General features: G+C 40.6%; 2 protein-coding genes across 3 annotated transcripts; both read left to right on the top strand.

Annotated features, from left to right (window-relative positions):
* Positions 1-1,927, top strand: LOC110532534 (transcription factor 15). Its single transcript, XM_021616519.3, has 2 exons — positions 1-718; positions 1,562-1,927. The coding sequence occupies exons 1-2, from the start codon at positions 230-232 to the stop codon at positions 1,616-1,618; spliced, it is 546 nt and encodes a 181-aa protein (XP_021472194.2). The 5' UTR covers positions 1-229; the 3' UTR covers positions 1,619-1,927.
* Positions 1,928-9,738: 7,811 nt separating this feature from the next.
* Positions 9,739-15,499, top strand: LOC118966188 (uncharacterized). 2 transcript variants are annotated; one of them, XM_036989285.2, is made up of 5 exons: positions 9,739-9,995; positions 10,233-10,363; positions 10,870-11,077; positions 11,324-11,487; positions 13,347-15,499. In XM_036989285.2, exons 1-5 carry the CDS (start codon positions 9,959-9,961, stop codon positions 13,401-13,403), a joined length of 597 nt encoding a protein of 198 aa, XP_036845180.1. In that variant the 5' UTR covers positions 9,739-9,958; the 3' UTR covers positions 13,404-15,499. The 2 variants fall into 2 exon arrangements, with proteins under 2 accessions (XP_036845180.1, XP_036845181.1); XM_036989286.2 differs by having other exon boundaries at positions 9,789-9,995; positions 10,236-10,363.
* The last annotated feature ends 2,951 nt before the right edge of the window (positions 15,500-18,450 follow it).

The raw sequence follows: 18,450 nt of genomic DNA on the forward strand, positions 1-18,450 counted from the left end.
AGTACACTATGGAGAGATGCTCAAGACATCGAACAAACACGTGGTCTGACGAAAACGAGACATTTCAAAAGCAACAACTCCTTGAAACTATAATTAGGCCTACACATTAGAGACATTGGCCTCGTCTACATTAGGTCACCAAAATGCATGCATAGAACAGTCCCTCGTTTGGAGTTTCTCCTCTTTTTCTTGGGCCATCGTTTTAGAGGCCCAGAACCACAACATTTCGATGATGACCTTTGCCATGCTGCGGCCAATGGCGACTCATATGATCAGCTACCCAGACCTGGGTATGATGTCCGAGGCCGAGGATAACCGCAGTGAGAGCGACGGTAGCTCGGATCAGAGCTATGGATGCTGCGTCTCCGCTGACAAACGTCGGAGGATTTCCAGAAAATCGGGAGGCAGCGGTGTTGTAATAGTGAAACAGCGGAACGCAGCCAATGCCAGGGAGCGCGACCGTACACAAAGCGTCAACTCGGCATTTACTGCACTCCGGACTCTTATACCCACTGAGCCGGTGGACAGAAAGCTCTCCAAGATTGAGACGCTTCACTTGGCATCCAGCTATATCTCCCACCTCGCCAACACCCTGCTGCTCGGAGACGGGAATGGAGATGGACAACCTTGTCTTGGCGCGGTTTACGTGCAAGGAGAAAGCGTTCGAAAGCAGCCTCGCACCATCTGTACCTTCTGTTTGAGCAACCAAAGAAAGCGGGTAATTTTATGCGTTTCTTAAATCCTATTCTGCACAAGTGAAAAAAGTTTAGGTCAGCGTAGAAAATAATAGTTTGAAAACATGACCAAAAGTGAGCCAAATACGCGATCAATTAGTGTCTCTAGGCACACGACTATTGCACTGTTGTCATATGTGGCAATTATTTGTTTTGAATGCCATTCCGAAGTCAAAGGAATACATATTATGTGCTATATATTCTGTTTCGAGATGTGCTCGTAGCGCGCGGATAAAAGGAAACTTTTATGCACATTTTCTCAGGAGCGCATTGATGCATTTCAAATTGAGGGGCCACAAGTTATAGTAATTGATTTTTTACAATGTATTTGAATTACATGTGTTATTCAGTGTGCTAAGATGACTGTTTCTTCCACTGCTAATGTTTCAAGTAATATCCCTTTGGAAGAATAAAATATTTAGAATATAGGATGGTCTATTATTTTGAAAAAGAAAACATTCATTGTTTGCATGTTTTTAAGTGGATGTAAATGTATGTCTAATGCAATATTCAATACACCTTTATTACAGATTATTATTACATTTATGTAATGTACTAGTTATAAACAAAGTTATTGTAGCTTGTACTGTATCATCATCATCATCATCATCATCATCATCATCATCATCATCATTATTATTATTATTATTATTGTCATATACTTTATACATTATAATATTGCTGTTGCTGTTGTTGTTGCTGTTGTTGTTGCGGTTGTTGTTGCGGTTGTTGTTGCTGTTGCTGCTTGGAGTTGTATTGATATACAGTGCCAAGTGGAAATTGTTCACTTCTCCGTTGTCCCCTAAAATGTTCTTTATTTTTTCCAGATTAATGATGGCAAAGAGATGCGGGGTATTGGTTCACTGAGGATGAGCCGCAGATAGAAGACCAGACAATAAACCACAGCAACCAGAACCACAACTCCCCATTCACAACTCAGGGAATACTGAAAGCCGGTCATAACAGAACCATATTCATCATCCTGGAGAATATGTTACCAGAGACTATTTATACTTGAGGGAAAGGCAATGGAACAAAACAAGGCCTAATATGTGAAGCCTTTAAAAAATGCAGTGCATTTATTGATAGAGAATTTATAGATTTTTATATCTGTGTGATATTTGTGCTGTACATGTATTACATTTTGAAATAAAATATATTTTTTATCTAAATTAAATTTTATTTCCTTTGAACCTCATGTATGTCGATTTCTTCTCTATCGTTACAGTTTTGTCTATTTTCAATCAAAAGTTAATTAAAAGACACTCAATCAGATGCCATACCAAATCAGTTGATTCCTTGTCTAGGTCATTGCCAGCCACAGAAAGAAAGGATTAGAAATTAGAGAGAGATTGGAGGATTTTTCAGTGTTTCTTATTTCTATCGCTAAGGATTTTCTCATGGCAACCTCTGTGCCAGAGCAGGGAACAGGCAGTCAGTCAGGATACAATGCTAAAATGTTATAAGAAAATGTTACTTGATTAAAACAACATTTACAATTAAAGCATGTAGGGTAGTGTATTTATTGCAAACAAAAATATATATATGTTAAACTACAATATAAAATCTTTGGAGGTAGTACAGATGTAGCATCTTCATTTGAGCCAGTTTGCTACAGCAGGACAATAATCCTGCAGCAACAGGAAATGTGAAATATTATGTGGATTACAATTAATTTACATTTTTGTATTGGTTGACACATTTTTTGTAAGGAAAAATCACCTTTAGAAGTCTTGTTAAAACTCAACTACACTACAAGTCTTACATTTGCTGCATTGCAGAAAAGTTCTCCTGCAACAGGGTGATCAAATTAAGATCCTACATCTGTATTTTTATTTATTTTTATTTCACCTTTATTTAACCAGGTAGGCCAGTTGAGAACAAGTTCTCATTGACAACTGCGACTTGGCCAAGATAAAGCAATAGCACAAACAACACAGTTACACATGGGATAAACAAACGTATAGTCAATAACACAATAGAACAATCTATATACAGTGTGTGCAAATGTAGTAAGAGTAAAAGTAACCATATAAGGAAAATGCATGTATGTGTGTGGACTGTATGGTCCAAGAGCATTTACTGCATTCAAAACAAAACAATTCGAAAAACTGTCCAAAAGTTTGAGAGTACAAAATACATTTAAATATCCTGAAGAGGATGAAGCTGGGAGCCATGGTTTTCAAGCTGGATGCATGTCCAAGAGGCATGCCAATGAATACTTCAAATGGCAGGTTTATTTTGTCTTGACAGTTAAACAAGAAAGAGAAGGAGAAAGGAGCCATCTACATCTTAAAAAACAAGATCATGCATAAACCTCTCAAAATGTATTTACTCTAAAGTACCTACGGTATATGAAAGTGTCATAACATACAGACATACAGTGAAGTTTTATCTGGATATCCTTAATAAGATTTTAATCCAAGTTGTATTTCAGTCTTAGTCGTAAGCCCTGTTAAAAGACATATTGTGAACTGATTTTGATCAGATCTTTTAAGTGTAAACAGACAAGATCAGGATTAAGGACGCATGTTAGCGGCAAGTATAAAGAGAATTTAAAAATCAGGGACTCAATCTAAAAATAATTTCTCTCTTTCTCTTTCTCTTTCTCTTTCTCTTTCTCTTTCTCTTTCTCTTTCTCTTTCTCTTTCTCTTTCTCTATTCTCTTTCTCTATTCTCTCTCTCTCTCTCTCTCTCTCTCTCTCTCTCTCTCTCTCTCTCTCTCTCTCGATTCTCATTCCATTGTTTGCAATAGCTTTTCCAAGAAGTTGTTTGTGAATTCTGCAGAGCCTTAGCTAAGGATCAGGGTTTCTTGTGTCATTGACTGGTGTGTTCTTGCAAATCTCACGGTTGCTTTATTTGAAGTCTGCTATCAATTAGTCACGACAAATAGTAGCCTGCACTCTGCTCCGAGACACTGACACAGCTGTTGGGATGTCAGAGGTATAAATTACTGCAGTGAACCCAATGGAGGAGGAGGGAGGTTAAGAGGTTGGAGGTCTTTGTGCAGCAAGAGGCTAAAGAAGTGGAAGGAGACCTTGTTGATTTGAAGTCACAGTTCGGGCCATGCTGTTGAAATATAGGAATAGTCTTCACGTGGTATTGGGATATTGTACCCTAATGCCGTGCCCTGGTTAAGTTTGAATCTGTTCCGCATCTCTCTATCTTTGCATGAACTCTAAACTTTTGGCTATCAAGATAGATATTTCCAAGGACGGTTCCATATGTTGGTTTCAGCAGGCAGAGACTAGCCACATGGACACACAAACTCAGTGCTCACACTTGCTCCTATCTATGATCACTTTGAATGAGATTGCAGATGGATCAGAGTTCAGCAGAGCCTCCTATGGTTAAGGAAGGATCCTTGGTGTTAGACAGGGTACATGGAAAGTAAATCTCTAGCCAGTAAATGGTCCAGGCAGGTTGGGGGTTCGGGTCCAAGTCCATCTCCTCTCCTCCTCCCCCCACCTGCCCTGTCAGTGACTAATTAGAATTTGCTGTGCTCAGCCCCTCGTGCTCTGGGCCCAGGCCTCCCCAAATGGCTCCCCTGAGGCTCCCTCCGGCAGGAAGATGTCACAGAGGCACAGGAAGAAAAAACACGCACAGCTGACCTCTTGGAACTACTCTCTGTGCGGCAGGCCTTGGGTCAGCAGCAGTCTTGACATCATCCGGCAGTGGGACCAGATGTACGGCTCCCTGCGGTAATGCCTGAATGAACGAAAAAGTATGTTTTCAAACCAACAAATTCCGCAGGCTTTTCCAGGGATGACAGGGAGAAATTGATGATAACCCATAAGAGGGCACAGGAGAAAAGCATAGGCAGCAGAATAAGAATGTCCACTGTGGATGTGGTTTAATTTGTATGAAAAACGGGCAAGGATGTACCTGCCTTGGGGACCTACAGGGGAAGTTTTATATTTTATTTTGTGTAGGGGCCTCGGATACTTGTATCTCTCCACTGCCCCCCCCCCCCCCCCCCCCCTCCAAAAAAAAGATTTCCTACAGGAAGACTTACAGCAGGGGTGAAATGGAGCTAGACAGCACTTCCACCTCCTCTCACTTTGACAACTGAGATGAAAAATGGCCTGCATATGTGTTCTATTGTTTGTGAAGGAGAGGGGAAAAAACTGTAGAAAAGCACTCAGTCACTTTCAGCAACATCTTTTTCAGTGATTTTACTGTAAGAAGTGATTATTTTTGCAGTTGATTTGTATAGATATAACTTATGTCAACTCAAACACTTTACTCATCATGCATAACTACAGTGGAATCTCCACAAAAGCAAGGGGCACAGAAAACTTGACTAAAACCAGACACAGCTTTCTCCTATTGGCGTAGCTTGGGTTCAAGCGTGTCATATGATCGTCAGTTAATCAACCTTTCTATGAAAGTTATTAATATGGCAGCAGTTTAGTGAAAAGGGACAGAATTGTATGGGTGGCACACATCATAAGGCTGGAATGGAGAGCTTTTACCTAACACTTATGAAGAGAGCAATTTTCATCATACTTATGAACTAGGACTGAAGGACTGAAGGAGAACTGAGGAGGACATCGGATTACAGAGCATGCAATCAGGTACTATTATCATAAGGATGCACAATCAGGTGGATAAAGAGAGTTACTCCCCAAACAATGGCGTGTTATCAGTTGTGGTGAATACCATTATCCAGATGTAGGATCTTAATTTGAGCCAGTTTGCTACAGCAGTAAAATAATCCTGCAGCAACAGGAAATGTGAATTATTATGTGGATTATAATTAAGGGTAATTTTTTTGTAAGGGTTGATACATCTTACGTTAAAGCAAATCAAGTCTGACATGGAAATTATGAAGTTTAGAAGGCTTTTTAAAGGCTTCTAAAAATTAGAATCCTTTTTGAACCTTGAATATACAAACATTTGCATTTCCTGCTATGCAGGAGAATTCTCAGCAACATCAGAGTGATCAAATTAAGATGTGTAGGAGTCCAGTATAGTAAAAACAAAAATAACTTTTTGTGTATGGACCACTCTGATATATAATCATCTCCCCTACAAGAAAAACTAAAACATTTGATCCAGAAAAGGGTAGGAAGTGCAGGGTTATTTCAACACCATAAGGGAGCTTTGCCCCAATTCCCTGCCATGTGCTTACCTCCAGACATGTGTAATCCAGAGGGCCTTGCTAAAGAGCTCTAGCTGAAAAAACAGTGTGCAGGGCTAATATTTTAATCACATCCTCTCCAAGCAGGCCCGCAGCGTGAAATAAACACCATTTCACAATATTTCAAATACCCATTGACAGGGGAGATGTCCCTTTGCTCAACCTGCATGTCAGAGGTATTAATGGCTGTCAGACATGCGTTTTGGCTCTCCCATGCAGAGATTTGGATGTACCCCCTTCACTTCTAATCTTTTACAACAAACTTTTCCGGAGAAGAAGGAGGAATTCTGTCTGACCATGCCGATGAGGTTTTGCAGGAGATGGGCTGCCTGAAGAACAGGTCATGTCTGTAGCAGTACCCTCCCATGAGCATATTTACACAGGAATCATTGTTTTCATTTGCTGCTGAGCTTGGCAGGTGGGGTTGTAGTGTGTGTGTGTGTGTGTGTGTGTGTGTGTGTGTGTGTGTGTGTGTGTGTGTGTGTGTGTGTTGAGGGGGTGGAGGGGAAAAACAGAGGAATTCCCAGAGAAGGTTATTGCGGAACAATACAGGCTATCCTAGTGTTGCTTTACTCTGGCACGGGTTGCTGTGACCCACCCTCAGTATCCAGGCCCAGAGGCAGAGGTGAGAAGTTGGCAACAGCCACTCCAAGACAATGCTTTCTTGTAAAAACAATCATGCAATGTGAGACAGGCTTGTGTGTGCTCACACTGACCTGTTCAAAATATGAAGCAATTTAATCCTCATCAAATGATGAACTATTATGAAAGAGGCTGTTTCTTTTCCATGTCAGCGAAATGATGAGTCGGTGATTGGGAGTAGAACTTGGCTTAGACCAAGATGATGATGTCATACTGTCTGCCACACAAGTAACATGGTTGGAGTATTTCATGAAACAATTTGTATCTTCTAATGTGAAAATGTAGTAAACGTTTTGCATGAGCTGCAAGAAATGTGTGTCAGACAATGTTTACATGTGTTGTGAGACCAGGATGGTATGTGTGTGTGTCACATGGGAAAGTGTCCCAGCTGTGTTAGGTGCTAGGCCTGCTGGAGACCTAGAGAGGAACCATTGGCTTATTTCATTGCAGCACAAAGGCAAACACTCAGAGGATATCCTCAATCAGGGGCCAGAGAGTGAGCAATGAACAACCTCGTTGACAGAAACATGGAGCCCTACACTTGCAGCTGGGCACCCTAACAACCTTGGGGATTAACTGTAGTTTGCAACACTCTGGAAGTAGTACAGTACAGAATATGGAGGATCAGGTTAAAACTTTCCACCCCCCAAAAAACACAGACACAGTCACTCCTTCTGGAAATTTAGCAATGACTGTTTTTAGACTATATGCAACTTACTACATCGATATTTTTAAAATCTTTGGGAATTCTCCTTTGCAGCAGTTGAGAGGATGTCCTCTGTTTTGCACACACTGAAATATTGTATCAGTTGCAGCACATTCCACAGCACTTGAATAAGATGCGTCCTACTGACCATAACATCAGAACACCTGGACGTTGGCATGGAAAGATTATTTTGACAGTGTTACTAGCCTCATCATCAAAATAATTGGGAACATATTTGTTAGACCAAGTGGATTGGAATATTCCATTCTACTTTATAAGCAGTACATTTTCTCAAGGCATTGAGCAATATGAAAGCAGTTATAACATGACATAACTTTTAAATGACTTAAATCACAAAGAGCCCAATTCTGACTCAGGAAATGATGCCTTTCGTTATGCACGCCTTTCCTACGCACTTCTCGGTAGTTGGTATTCAGACTTACCTTATGAAGGTGCGTAAAGGGCTTGGCAGGTACGGTTCCCTTGTGCACGCTGAATATGTAATTGTAATGTAATTACAAAAATCTGAAATCCCTCTCACTTCCTGGCCAGGAGACTCATGAAGTTTTCATTCAATAGGGTTTTCAATACCTTTATCTTAAGTCAATACGTTGTACCTTTAAGTTTTAGAATTTTGTTGACAGACTCAATAGAATTTATCGAGAGAACGGGTTCAGAAAATTAGGTACCAATGAAAGAAATCCATCTAAATATATGCATATTGTCTCTGTTTAAGCACCAATTGGTAGGTTAATGTAATGAGTATGATGGGAGACAGAGTGCTGGTTTCAAGCGCAGGGTGCAACAGGTGTTTATTTAGTAAAGGACCACAGGAGAAGGCAGGTAGCAGGGTCCAGGGACAGGCAGAAGGTCATACACAGGGAATCCAAAAAGGTAACAGTACAGGCAGGGAAAAAGCTAATAACGTAGTCTGGGAGATCAGGCAAGGGGTTGATGACAGGAAATCTGATAGGCAAAAATACAGTCAGGGAATAGGTAAAAAAAAACATTGTTAGTGAGAACAGCCAAAAACTATGATACACAGGAGGTCTAATATGGAAATGAATAGCGGTCCGAATAGACTGTGTATCAAAACAAACAATACCTCACAATTAAATACTGTCTGTAAATGACATACAGGTGTGTGAGTGGGTGATCAGTATTCAGGTGATTGGGATCTGGAGAGTGAGCTGCGTTCAGGAGATCTATTTGATAAAAAATACTCTGATCTCTGGTTAGGGTTAGGATGGTATTCATGAATCATAAACAAATGTTTTGAACAGACTTTATGCACGAAATAAAGAAAACAGTGGTTTGGATCATTCTGAGAATTGCCACATTCAGTTCTTTAACCCATGATAATGTTGGAAGATTATTGTATATACATTTATAATAGGGAGAATAGTGTAGAATAGTAGTCTATACTCATGTCTATTTCCCGTACTAACCATAGAACTGTGTGATGACACAACCAAGTATTGCGCCATGTGTCGGGTTCAAATTGTTACAGATGACTAATTTACCTACTTCTTATCAATAACTCTTACCAAGTTGTAAATTACAGTGCATGGAGAATGGTGTGATGTGTATAGAAAAATAATAAGTACATGCTTTTTCCACTTGGAACCGGAAGGTTCGCTACACCTTATTCATGGTTTCCTCGCATGTAAAGGTGGTGGAATTATTAGGGAAACAAGTAATGGTATCAGTAGACACACCTCCGCCACACCTTCATTTATTCAATCTCCACCTAAAACGAATAGTGGGTGAATAGCATGCTATTCTCATGCTTAAATTCAAGGTCAGAATACGCATAAAGAGAAAAGTTTACATTCCTTTTACACATGCTGATGTCTAGTAGGAATGAGCCTAAACATCCAAATGAACCTATCCAGCATTAAGCAATCATCTCCAAGATCACCACTTCTTACAAATGTATAAACACTCACAGCTGCCATGACCAGCTTTCAATAGGAAGCGGCCAAGCTTCCGTTGATCTTATTTGGTCCTCAGCAGCAGCTTGCTACACCTCCCTCCCTCCCCGTTGCTCATTGTGTCAGCATCTCCTGAAGAAGGCATTGTTTAATCCAGATGCTTGGAATCCAAAGACCTCACTCTTCCCTTTTCCATAAAGTCATTTGCCTAATAATAACTCATATATCTCACTACCTCTTTCATCAACAAGAGTGACACATACCAAAAAAGGAGAGACAATGGGGAGGTCCTCTGGATGAAAACAACAGGATGAGACAGTCTCTTACTGTATGTGTTTGAAGTGAGCCTGTTGACTGCTCTGTATCATGATAACTCCTGAGTGGAGGGAGTTGGGTTGCTTAGCTTGCTTTCTTGCTGGTTTATCAAAGCAAGTAATACATCCATAGTCTGTATTTTAACTATTGTAAAAAGCATTTAATTGAATCAAACACCATTTACACATAACTGCCACATGATGGCATGATATAGCCACTTTTCTCTTTGGCTCTGTCTTTGTGTGTTTTTGTGTGTGTGTGTGTGTGTGTGCGCGCGCATGCGTGCATGCATGTATGGGCATCTGTGACATTTTAGAGAAGAGGAAGCTATTCTTTCGATTTAAACAGCTCTTTGGAAAAAAAAAAAATATATATATTGGCTATAACCTAACCTTAACCTACCTCCCACAACTTCCCACTACCTTTTTATAATTGTATAATTGCTACTGTAGAGCAGGTCTTCAAGTCATAACTTCTACTGAAGATGAATAAGAGATATCACTATGCTGATTTGGGTTGGGGTAAGTGTGAATTTGCTACATTATTATCATATCGATGGTTTTGACAATGCCCTCATTAAACGCAGGCCTAGAAGGTTGGAAGGTTATTTGCGTCAGAATGTACAATTAAATAGAATTTTCACGTGGGACATAATTGTGAAATAAAAATGTTACAGTTCAAAACAAAACTCACTTGCTTCTCACTCGGATTTAAAAGTTGTCTTCTATGTGTTTTTTTATTTGATTTGTTTGTTACAGCAGTGTATGTGATGGCCAGTTTAGCCCTATCCGATAGTCTACTAATAATCCAAGCAGAATGCAATGAAGATGTCTCTATGAAGTGTGAAGCTGTCCAGGATAAGAGCTATCGATCTGTTACATGGTATAAGGTAGGCTACAGTATTCCCTGATAGGTACTGTATTATTAGCTTATCATCAGTGAATATCTCTATTTCAAAGACATTCATTTGGGTATTCGTTGATGATGTGAGCAGGTTATTAGTTAATCTTTTAAATAAAAACATGTATACAATTTTGTACTGTAATGGCAAATATTATTTTTGTATTTGTTTTGACTACATATTAAATACAGTATTGTTATTAGGTTAGAGCATTTATTTTCACTGAGAGAAGGCTTAAACAACTGCCTCCTGTATGAGACATTAAATCTACCCATTGGGCACAGAAGTCAGTTCAACTTTTAGTTTTGATTTACACTTGGTTGAGCTGTCAACTAACGTGAATTCAACTTGAAATCAACAAAAAATGTGTTGAAATGACGTGGAAACAACGTTGATTGAACCAGTTTTTGCCCAGTGGGTAATTTGGATCCATTCCTCTGATACAGTAACAGAATAGATCAATATAAATACGTGCTTTTTTTCTCTATATTTAGCTGAACAACCAGACTGGTATTATCAGAAGAAGTAACGGTGAGAAGCCATATCCCTTTAGATTTCCCCGACCTGCTAGGTTTGGACCAATGGACAGTCTAGTTCTTCCCAGAGTCAGGCCTGAGGATGCAGGGACATACCAGTGTCTCCTCAGGGCCAACATAGGACAGACTAACAGAGATTCAAAGGTCACCCTCAATGTATCTACAGGTAAACTGTTACTCGCTATTTTGGTTTGACATAGAGTAGGATATGGAAATTGATAGTACTATAACCTAGGTTACAATGAGGGTTGATTCATTGATTGTTTGGATACATTGCTTTAATCACCATAAAAGCCACTGGGCCAGGCAAAAATCCGGGTTGCATGGGACAGTACAGGCCAATAGAATAACTCATGAAAGTGAGCATACTGTATCTTTCCTGGTCTTCTTAACTCTTATCATATATCCACAGATTGTGTGATCCATACTACAGTGGCAGTGACAGCATGGCAGAACGTGACTCACACTACCCCAATGTGTCCCATACAATTGGTTGAGGTCTCTGTCATATGGACTTCATGTGGATTCTTGATTCTGGGCCTTGTCAAAATCACTCTGTGTCTCATCTCTATGGGGGTAAATCAATATTCTTCACATCCAAATATATTTTCTGTATAGCCTTTATTAGCCCTATTTGGTTTCATGGTAGTAGAATATATACCGTGGGGCAAAAAAGTATTTAGTCAGCCACCAATTGTGCAAGTTCTCCCACTTAAAAAGATGAGAGAGGCCTGTCATTTTCATCATAAGTACACTTCAACTATGACAGACAAAATTAGAAAATAAATCCAGAAAATCACATTGTAGGATTTTTAATGAATTTATTTGCAAATTATGGTGGAAAATAAGTATTTGGTCAATAACAAAAGTTTAACTCAATACTTTGTTATATACCCTTTGTTGGCAATGACAGAGGTCAAATGTTTTCTGTAAGTCTTCACAAGATTTTCACACACTGTTGCTGGTATTTTGGCCCATTTCTCCATGCAGATCTCCTCTAGAGAAGTGATGTTTTGGGGCTGTTGCTGGGCAACATGGACTTTCAAAGATTTTCTATGGGGTTGAGATCTAGAGACTGTCTAGGCCACTCCAGGACCTTGAAATGCTTCTTACGAAGCCACTCCTTCGTTGCCCGGGCAGTGTGTTTGGGATCATTGTCATGCTGAAAGACCCAGCCACGTTTCATCTTCAATGCCCTTGCTGATGGTAGGCTTTGTTACTTTGGTCCCAGCTCTCTGCAGGTCATTCACTAGGTCCCCCCGTGTGGTTCTGGGATTTTTGCTCACCATTCTTGTGATCATTTTGACCCCTTGGGGTGAGAGTTTGCGTGGAGCCCCAGATCGAGGGAGATTATCAGTGGTCTTGTATGTCTTCCATTTCCTAATAATTGCTCCCACAGTTGATTTCTTCAAACCAAGCTGCTTACCTATTGCAGATTCAGTCTTCCCAACCTGGTGCAGGTCTACAATTTTGTTTCTGGTGTCCTTTGACAGCTCTTTGATCTTGGCCATAGTGGAGTTTGGAGTGTGACTGTTTGAGGTTGTGGACAGGTGTCTTTTATACTGATAACAAGTTCAAACAGGTGCCATTAATACAGGTAACGAGTGGAGGACAGAGGAGCCTCTTAAAGAAGAAGTTACAGGTCTGTGAGAGCCAGAAATCTTGCTTGTGTGTAGGTGACCAAATACTTATTTTCCACCATAATTTGCAAATAAATTCATAAAAAATCCTACAATGTGATTTTCTGGATTTTTTTTCTCATTTTGTCTGTCATAGTTGAAGTGTACCTATGATGAAAATTACAGGCCTCTCTCATCTTTTTAAGTGGGAGAACTTGCACAATTGGTGGCTGACTAAATACTTTTTTGCCCCACTGTAGCTGTTAGGCTACATTACTGGATATTCTCAAATATTACCTCCTCAAATGTACCATAGGTACATTTACATAAACTAGTGAGTGTGGAGGCATCTCAGGACCTTCTAATCAGCAGGTTTGCATGGATGGGAGTTTTGGCTTTCCATGGTGATATCACCATTCTGTAAATTGGTTAATAGACCAATAACAAAGAGAGTTCCAAACATCTTTGCCAATAACAGCTCGTTTTAAATGTTCCCCTCCCCACTCAGACCACTTCCAGACAGCCCTAGCAAAATTGTTGCTTGAGAAATATTTTTTTGCAAAAAAACTAACATATTTTTTCCTATTTTAATGGAAAGTAAAGGTGCCTAATCGCTACCCATAAAAAATGTGATATTGATATAAAAACTTCTGCATTGGGTCTTTAATATTGTAGGTGAGAGGATTCAATAGACAGGAGATCCACTCTGTGAGGTGACATTTACTCTCAAAGTGGGACCTCTCAGCAGCTGTCACCACATCCTCTTGTTTTTTCAATGTGCGAACATTGTATTCACATATTTTTTTTTCTCAACAGGTTGTTCGAAACATCAAGAGGAGTCATAGCAGGAGAAAAAAACAACAACAGTGGTAAAGAAAATCTTGGTCACAAAGCCACGTTCTGAGCGCAGCGGTCTCAAGAACTGCTGGATGTTAGGTCTCTGGAAACATTTGTTAAGCTGTGTTAACACATGCAGACCAATTCTGATTTTTTTCCCCGATCACATCAGATCTTTTCACATCAGATACTTTTCAGCACTGATTGAATTGGTCAAAAATATCAGAATTGGGCTACCTGTGTAAACACAGCCCTAGAGAGTTCACTATGTCACCTGGATAAAAGTTTACAGTGCCTTGCGAAAGTATTCGGCCCCCTTGAACTTTGCGACCTTTTGCCATATTTCAGGCTTCAAACATAAAGATACAGTGCCTTGCGAAAGTATTCGGCCCCCTTGAACTTTGCGACCTTTTGCCACATTTCAGGCTTCAAACATAAAGATATAACACTGTATTTCTTTGTGAAGAATCAAAAACAAGTGGGACACAATCATGAAGTGGAAGGACATTTATTGGATATTTCCAACTTTTTTAACAAATCAAAAACTGAAAAATTGGGCGTGCAAAATTATTCAGCCCCTTTACTTTCAGTGCAGAAAACTCTCTCCAGAAGTTCAGTGAGGATCTCTGAATGATCCAATGTTGACCTAAATGACTAATGATGATAAATACAATCCACCTGTGTGTAATCAAGTCTCCGTATAAATGCACCTGCACTGTGATAGTCTCAGAGGTCCGTTAAAAGCGCAGAGAGCATCATGAAGAACAAGGAACACACCAGGCAGGTCCGAGATACTGTTGTGAAGAAGTTTAAAGCCGGATTTGGATACAAAAAGATTTCCCAAGCTTTAAACATCCCAAGGAGCACTGTGCAAGCGATAATATTGAAATGGAAGGAGTATCAGACCACTGCAAATCTACCAAGACCTGGCCGTCCCTCTAAACTTTCAGCTCATACAAGGAGAAGACTGATCAGAGATGCAGCCAAGAGGCCCATGATCACTCTGGATGAACTGCAGAGATCTACAGCTGAGGTGGGAGACTCTGTCCATAGGACAACAATCAGTCGTATATTGCACAAATCTGGCCTTTATGGAAGAGTGGCAAGAAGAAAGCCATTTCTTAAAGATATCCATAAAAAGTGTTGTTTAAAGTTTGCCACAAGCCACCTGGGAGACACACCAAACATGTGGAAGAAGGTGCTCTGGTCAGATGAAACCAAAATTGAACTTTTTGGCAACAATGCAAAACGTTATGTTTGGCGTAAAAGCAACACAGCTCATCACCCTGAACACACCATACCCACTGTCAAACATGGTGGTGGCAGCATCATGGTTTGGGCCTGCTTTTCTTCAGCAGGGACAGGGAAGATGGTTAAAATTGATGGGAAGATGGATGGAGCCAAATACAGGACCATTCTGGAAGAAAACCTGATGGAGTCTGCAAAAGACCTGAGACTGGGACGGAGATTTGTCTTCCAACAAGACAATGATCCAAAACATAAAGCAAAATCTACAATGGAATGGTTCAAAAATAAACATATCCAGGTGTTAGAATGGCCAAGTCAAAGTCCAGACCTGAATCCAATCGAGAATCTGTGGAAAGAACTGAAAACTGCTGTTCACAAATGCTCTCCATCCAACCTCACTGAGCTCGAGCTGTTTTGCAAGGAGGAATGGGAAAAAATGTCAGTCTCTCGATGTGCAAAACTGATGGAGACATACCCCAAGCGACTTACAGCTGTAATCGCAGCAAAAGGTGGCGCTACAAAGTATTAACTTAAGGGGGCTGAATAATTTTGCACTCCCAATTTTTCAGTTTTTGATTTGTTAAAAAAGTTTGAAATATCCAATAAATGTCGTTCCACTTCATGATTGTGTCCCACTTGTTGTTGATTCTTCACAAAAAAAATACAGTTTTATATCTTTATGTTTGAAGCCTGAAATGTGGCAAAAGGTCGCAAAGTTCAAGGGGGCCGAATACTTTCGCAAGGCACTGTACATTTGTGACAGATGCAATCACTTAAAGTAAAACCAAACAATGTAATGAAAGGTGTAAATATCTGCTTCAAATATATTTCTGCTTTGTTTTGCTAAAATCTTGCAGTAATACCCTGAGCAGCTTTCCAGCAAATGCAGTTCTGTATACTTATTGTAGACCCTACTTATCACAGACTACCGTATCGATTTTATTCTGCCAATACCGGAGTTGATGAGTGAAGATGCATTGTTTTGATTTTCCTTCCAACCACTTTGTGAAAACTTTGATGCTGATGAGGTATGATTCATGTCCAGAATAGCCAGTAGCCCCTGCTGATTGTGCCTTATTGAGTAAACTCAACGCGGTTCAAACAGCAGGATGCTGTGAGGACAACTTAGGGCAGGGGTTCTCAAACTTTTTTGGCCCACAAGCTAATTTTGATATCTGAAAATTCTTGCAACCCCAATCGTGTGAAAGATTATGTAAAATGATGTAATTAACAGCCAATGTTTACTTTTTTACTTGGCGCTCTGGCAGTCAATTGAATAACATTCTAACAGTATTTCTGATTGTCTTCTCAACTCACCATCACATACTTTTAATGTGGGGCTAATGACAGTCAATTGCAAGTTAGTCTGACATAATGTATCTTATCTCACCACCACTAATGAGATAGATGTGTTTGATGCATGTCGAGTCGGAGCTTCTCAAAGTCAGGGGACTTGGTCAACAGCGCACACCGCATCTCTGCTGTCACATCCAACCTGGATCAATATTTGGTTTTAATGCAGACGAGAGCACTGAAACCAGCTTCACACACATATTAGGTGGCGAAGAGTAGCCTACCATGAGTTTTATGGTGCTTTGAAGACAACTGGGAACTCAGAAAAGTACGAGGTCAAATCATGACGTCAGTGATTGTTAGGTCGGAAAGTTGGCGCTCTAGAAAATTGGAATTCCCAGTTGGAGCTCTTTTCTTTCCAAGTTCCTATTTGTCTTCAACGCACTGAAGTCGGACATTTCCGAGTTCACAGTTCCTAGTTCCCAGTTGTTTTGAACTCGACCATTAATGCTCAGAGGGAGACGGCAGGGTATTCCCTTTGAGTCAGGAACCAAAACTCCTCTGTAGTGAACTTGGATGCATTGTCTTCAGCATTCGGTCACATGACAGTTCATCAGCGGTTCAATTTCACTTACCAGCATGTCAACTGAGCCAGGGTCAAAGTCAAATGAATTGGGAAGTACAGTAGGTCCCAAAGTGCTCTTCGAAGCGTTGGAGGTAAGCAGTCATCACTCGTGTGGGACACTTACTGATGCTGTTTTCTGTTATTTTCTTTTAATTACACAGAAAGTCAACCAAGTCTGTATTCTTTAGATCTGTTGTGAATGACAGTACCTCTCTTAATATGAAAAATCTTTCCAAAATTCCCCCTCAATAACCACCAAGCCTCGGTGTGAAATAGAACATTGTCATGCTCTGATCCAATATCTTCATGTAGTTTTGCGAACAGGTGTACAAGTACAAGGATCTGGTTTGATGTAGTTTACAATCAAAGTTACCTGCTGCAGTAAATTCTGTGCTCAGCTCTTTTGCCGCCAGTTGCTCTCGGTATATCATACAATGGTCCATATGGCAGAGGGAGATCCATTCATAACTAGAGTGCAGAGGCCTGCATGCCGTCCCGCCATAGACGGAGCCCCATCTTTGCAAAAGCCCACCATTCAATCCCATATGAAATCGGTTTTCATCAATACAGCCATGCAGCACACTGAACATCCTCTATGCCGTTTCATGCTCTGGAATCGTGAGAAAGAACAATATGTCCTTGTGAATAGCATCCCCCGAAATGTATAGCGAACAAAAGTCAATGCGTGGGCAACTCGGCCCTCACAGCTAACATCCATTTGGAGAGCATAAGCCGGGGTGTTTGAGTAGTTCAGTCAGAGTTTCCTCTTGATTGCTAGCAAAAGCATAACTTCTTAATTTAACAGTGTTATCTTTGACAACGGTATTGATGTGTGTTTCTGTGCCTCTGCCTCCCCACACATTGTTTTCAACAATATCAATTGCAGCCGGTAACATCAAAGTCTCTGCTATAGTGTGTGGTTTCACAGCATAGTGGGCCTAGCCATTCACCGTTGGAATGATTCAAGTGCGGCCTTTCCCATGGTCTAAGGGCACTCCCTGGCTCAATTTCATCGTTAGAATTGGATCATTTTCATTTAGGTTTTTAAGGTTAAGCACATTTCAATGATTTTGAGATACAAAGAAGATATTATAATATACACTATATACACAAAAGTATGTGGACACCCCTTCAAATTAGTGGATTTGGTTATTTCAGCCACCCCGTTGCTGACAGGTGTATAAAATCGAGCACACAGCCATGCAATTTCATAGACAAAAATTGGCAATAGAATGGCCTTACTGAAGAGCTCAGTGACATTCAACGTGCCACCGTTATAGGATTTCACCTCTCCAACAAGTCAGTTTGTCTAATTTCTGCCCTGCTAGAGCTGCCCCGGCCAACTGTAAGTGCTGTTACTGTGAAGTGGAAAGGTCTTGGAGCTACAAAAGCTCACCCATGAAGTGGTAGGCCACACAAGCTCACAGAACGGGACCGCCGAGTGCTGTCCTCGGTTGTAATACTAACTACCGTGTTCCAAACTGCCTCTGGAAGCAATGTCAGCGCAAGAACTGTTCTTAGGGAGCTTCAAGAACTGGGTTTCCATGGCCGAGCAACCGCACACAAGCCTAAGATCACCATGCGCAATGCAATGCGTTGGCTGGAGTGGTGTAAAGCTCCCATTGGACTCTGGAGCAGTGGAAATGCATTATCTGGAGTTATGAATCACGCTTCACCATCTGCCAGTCTTACAGACGAATCTGGGTTTGGCGGATGCCAGGAGAACGCTACCTGCCCGAATGCATAGTGCCAACTGTAAAGTTTTGTGGAGGAGGAATAATAGTCTGGGGCTGTTTTCATTGTTCTGGCTAGGCCCCTTAGTTCCCGTGAAGGGAAATCTTAACGCTACAGCATACAATGAAATTCTAGATGATTCTGTGCTTCCAAATTTATGGCAACAGTTTGGGGAATGCCCAT

This window comes from Oncorhynchus mykiss, chromosome 9 (assembly GCF_057628025.1).
Source record: "Oncorhynchus mykiss isolate SJ-2025 chromosome 9, ASM5762802v1, whole genome shotgun sequence".
In the NCBI taxonomy this organism is placed as follows: domain Eukaryota; kingdom Metazoa; phylum Chordata; class Actinopteri; order Salmoniformes; family Salmonidae; genus Oncorhynchus; species Oncorhynchus mykiss.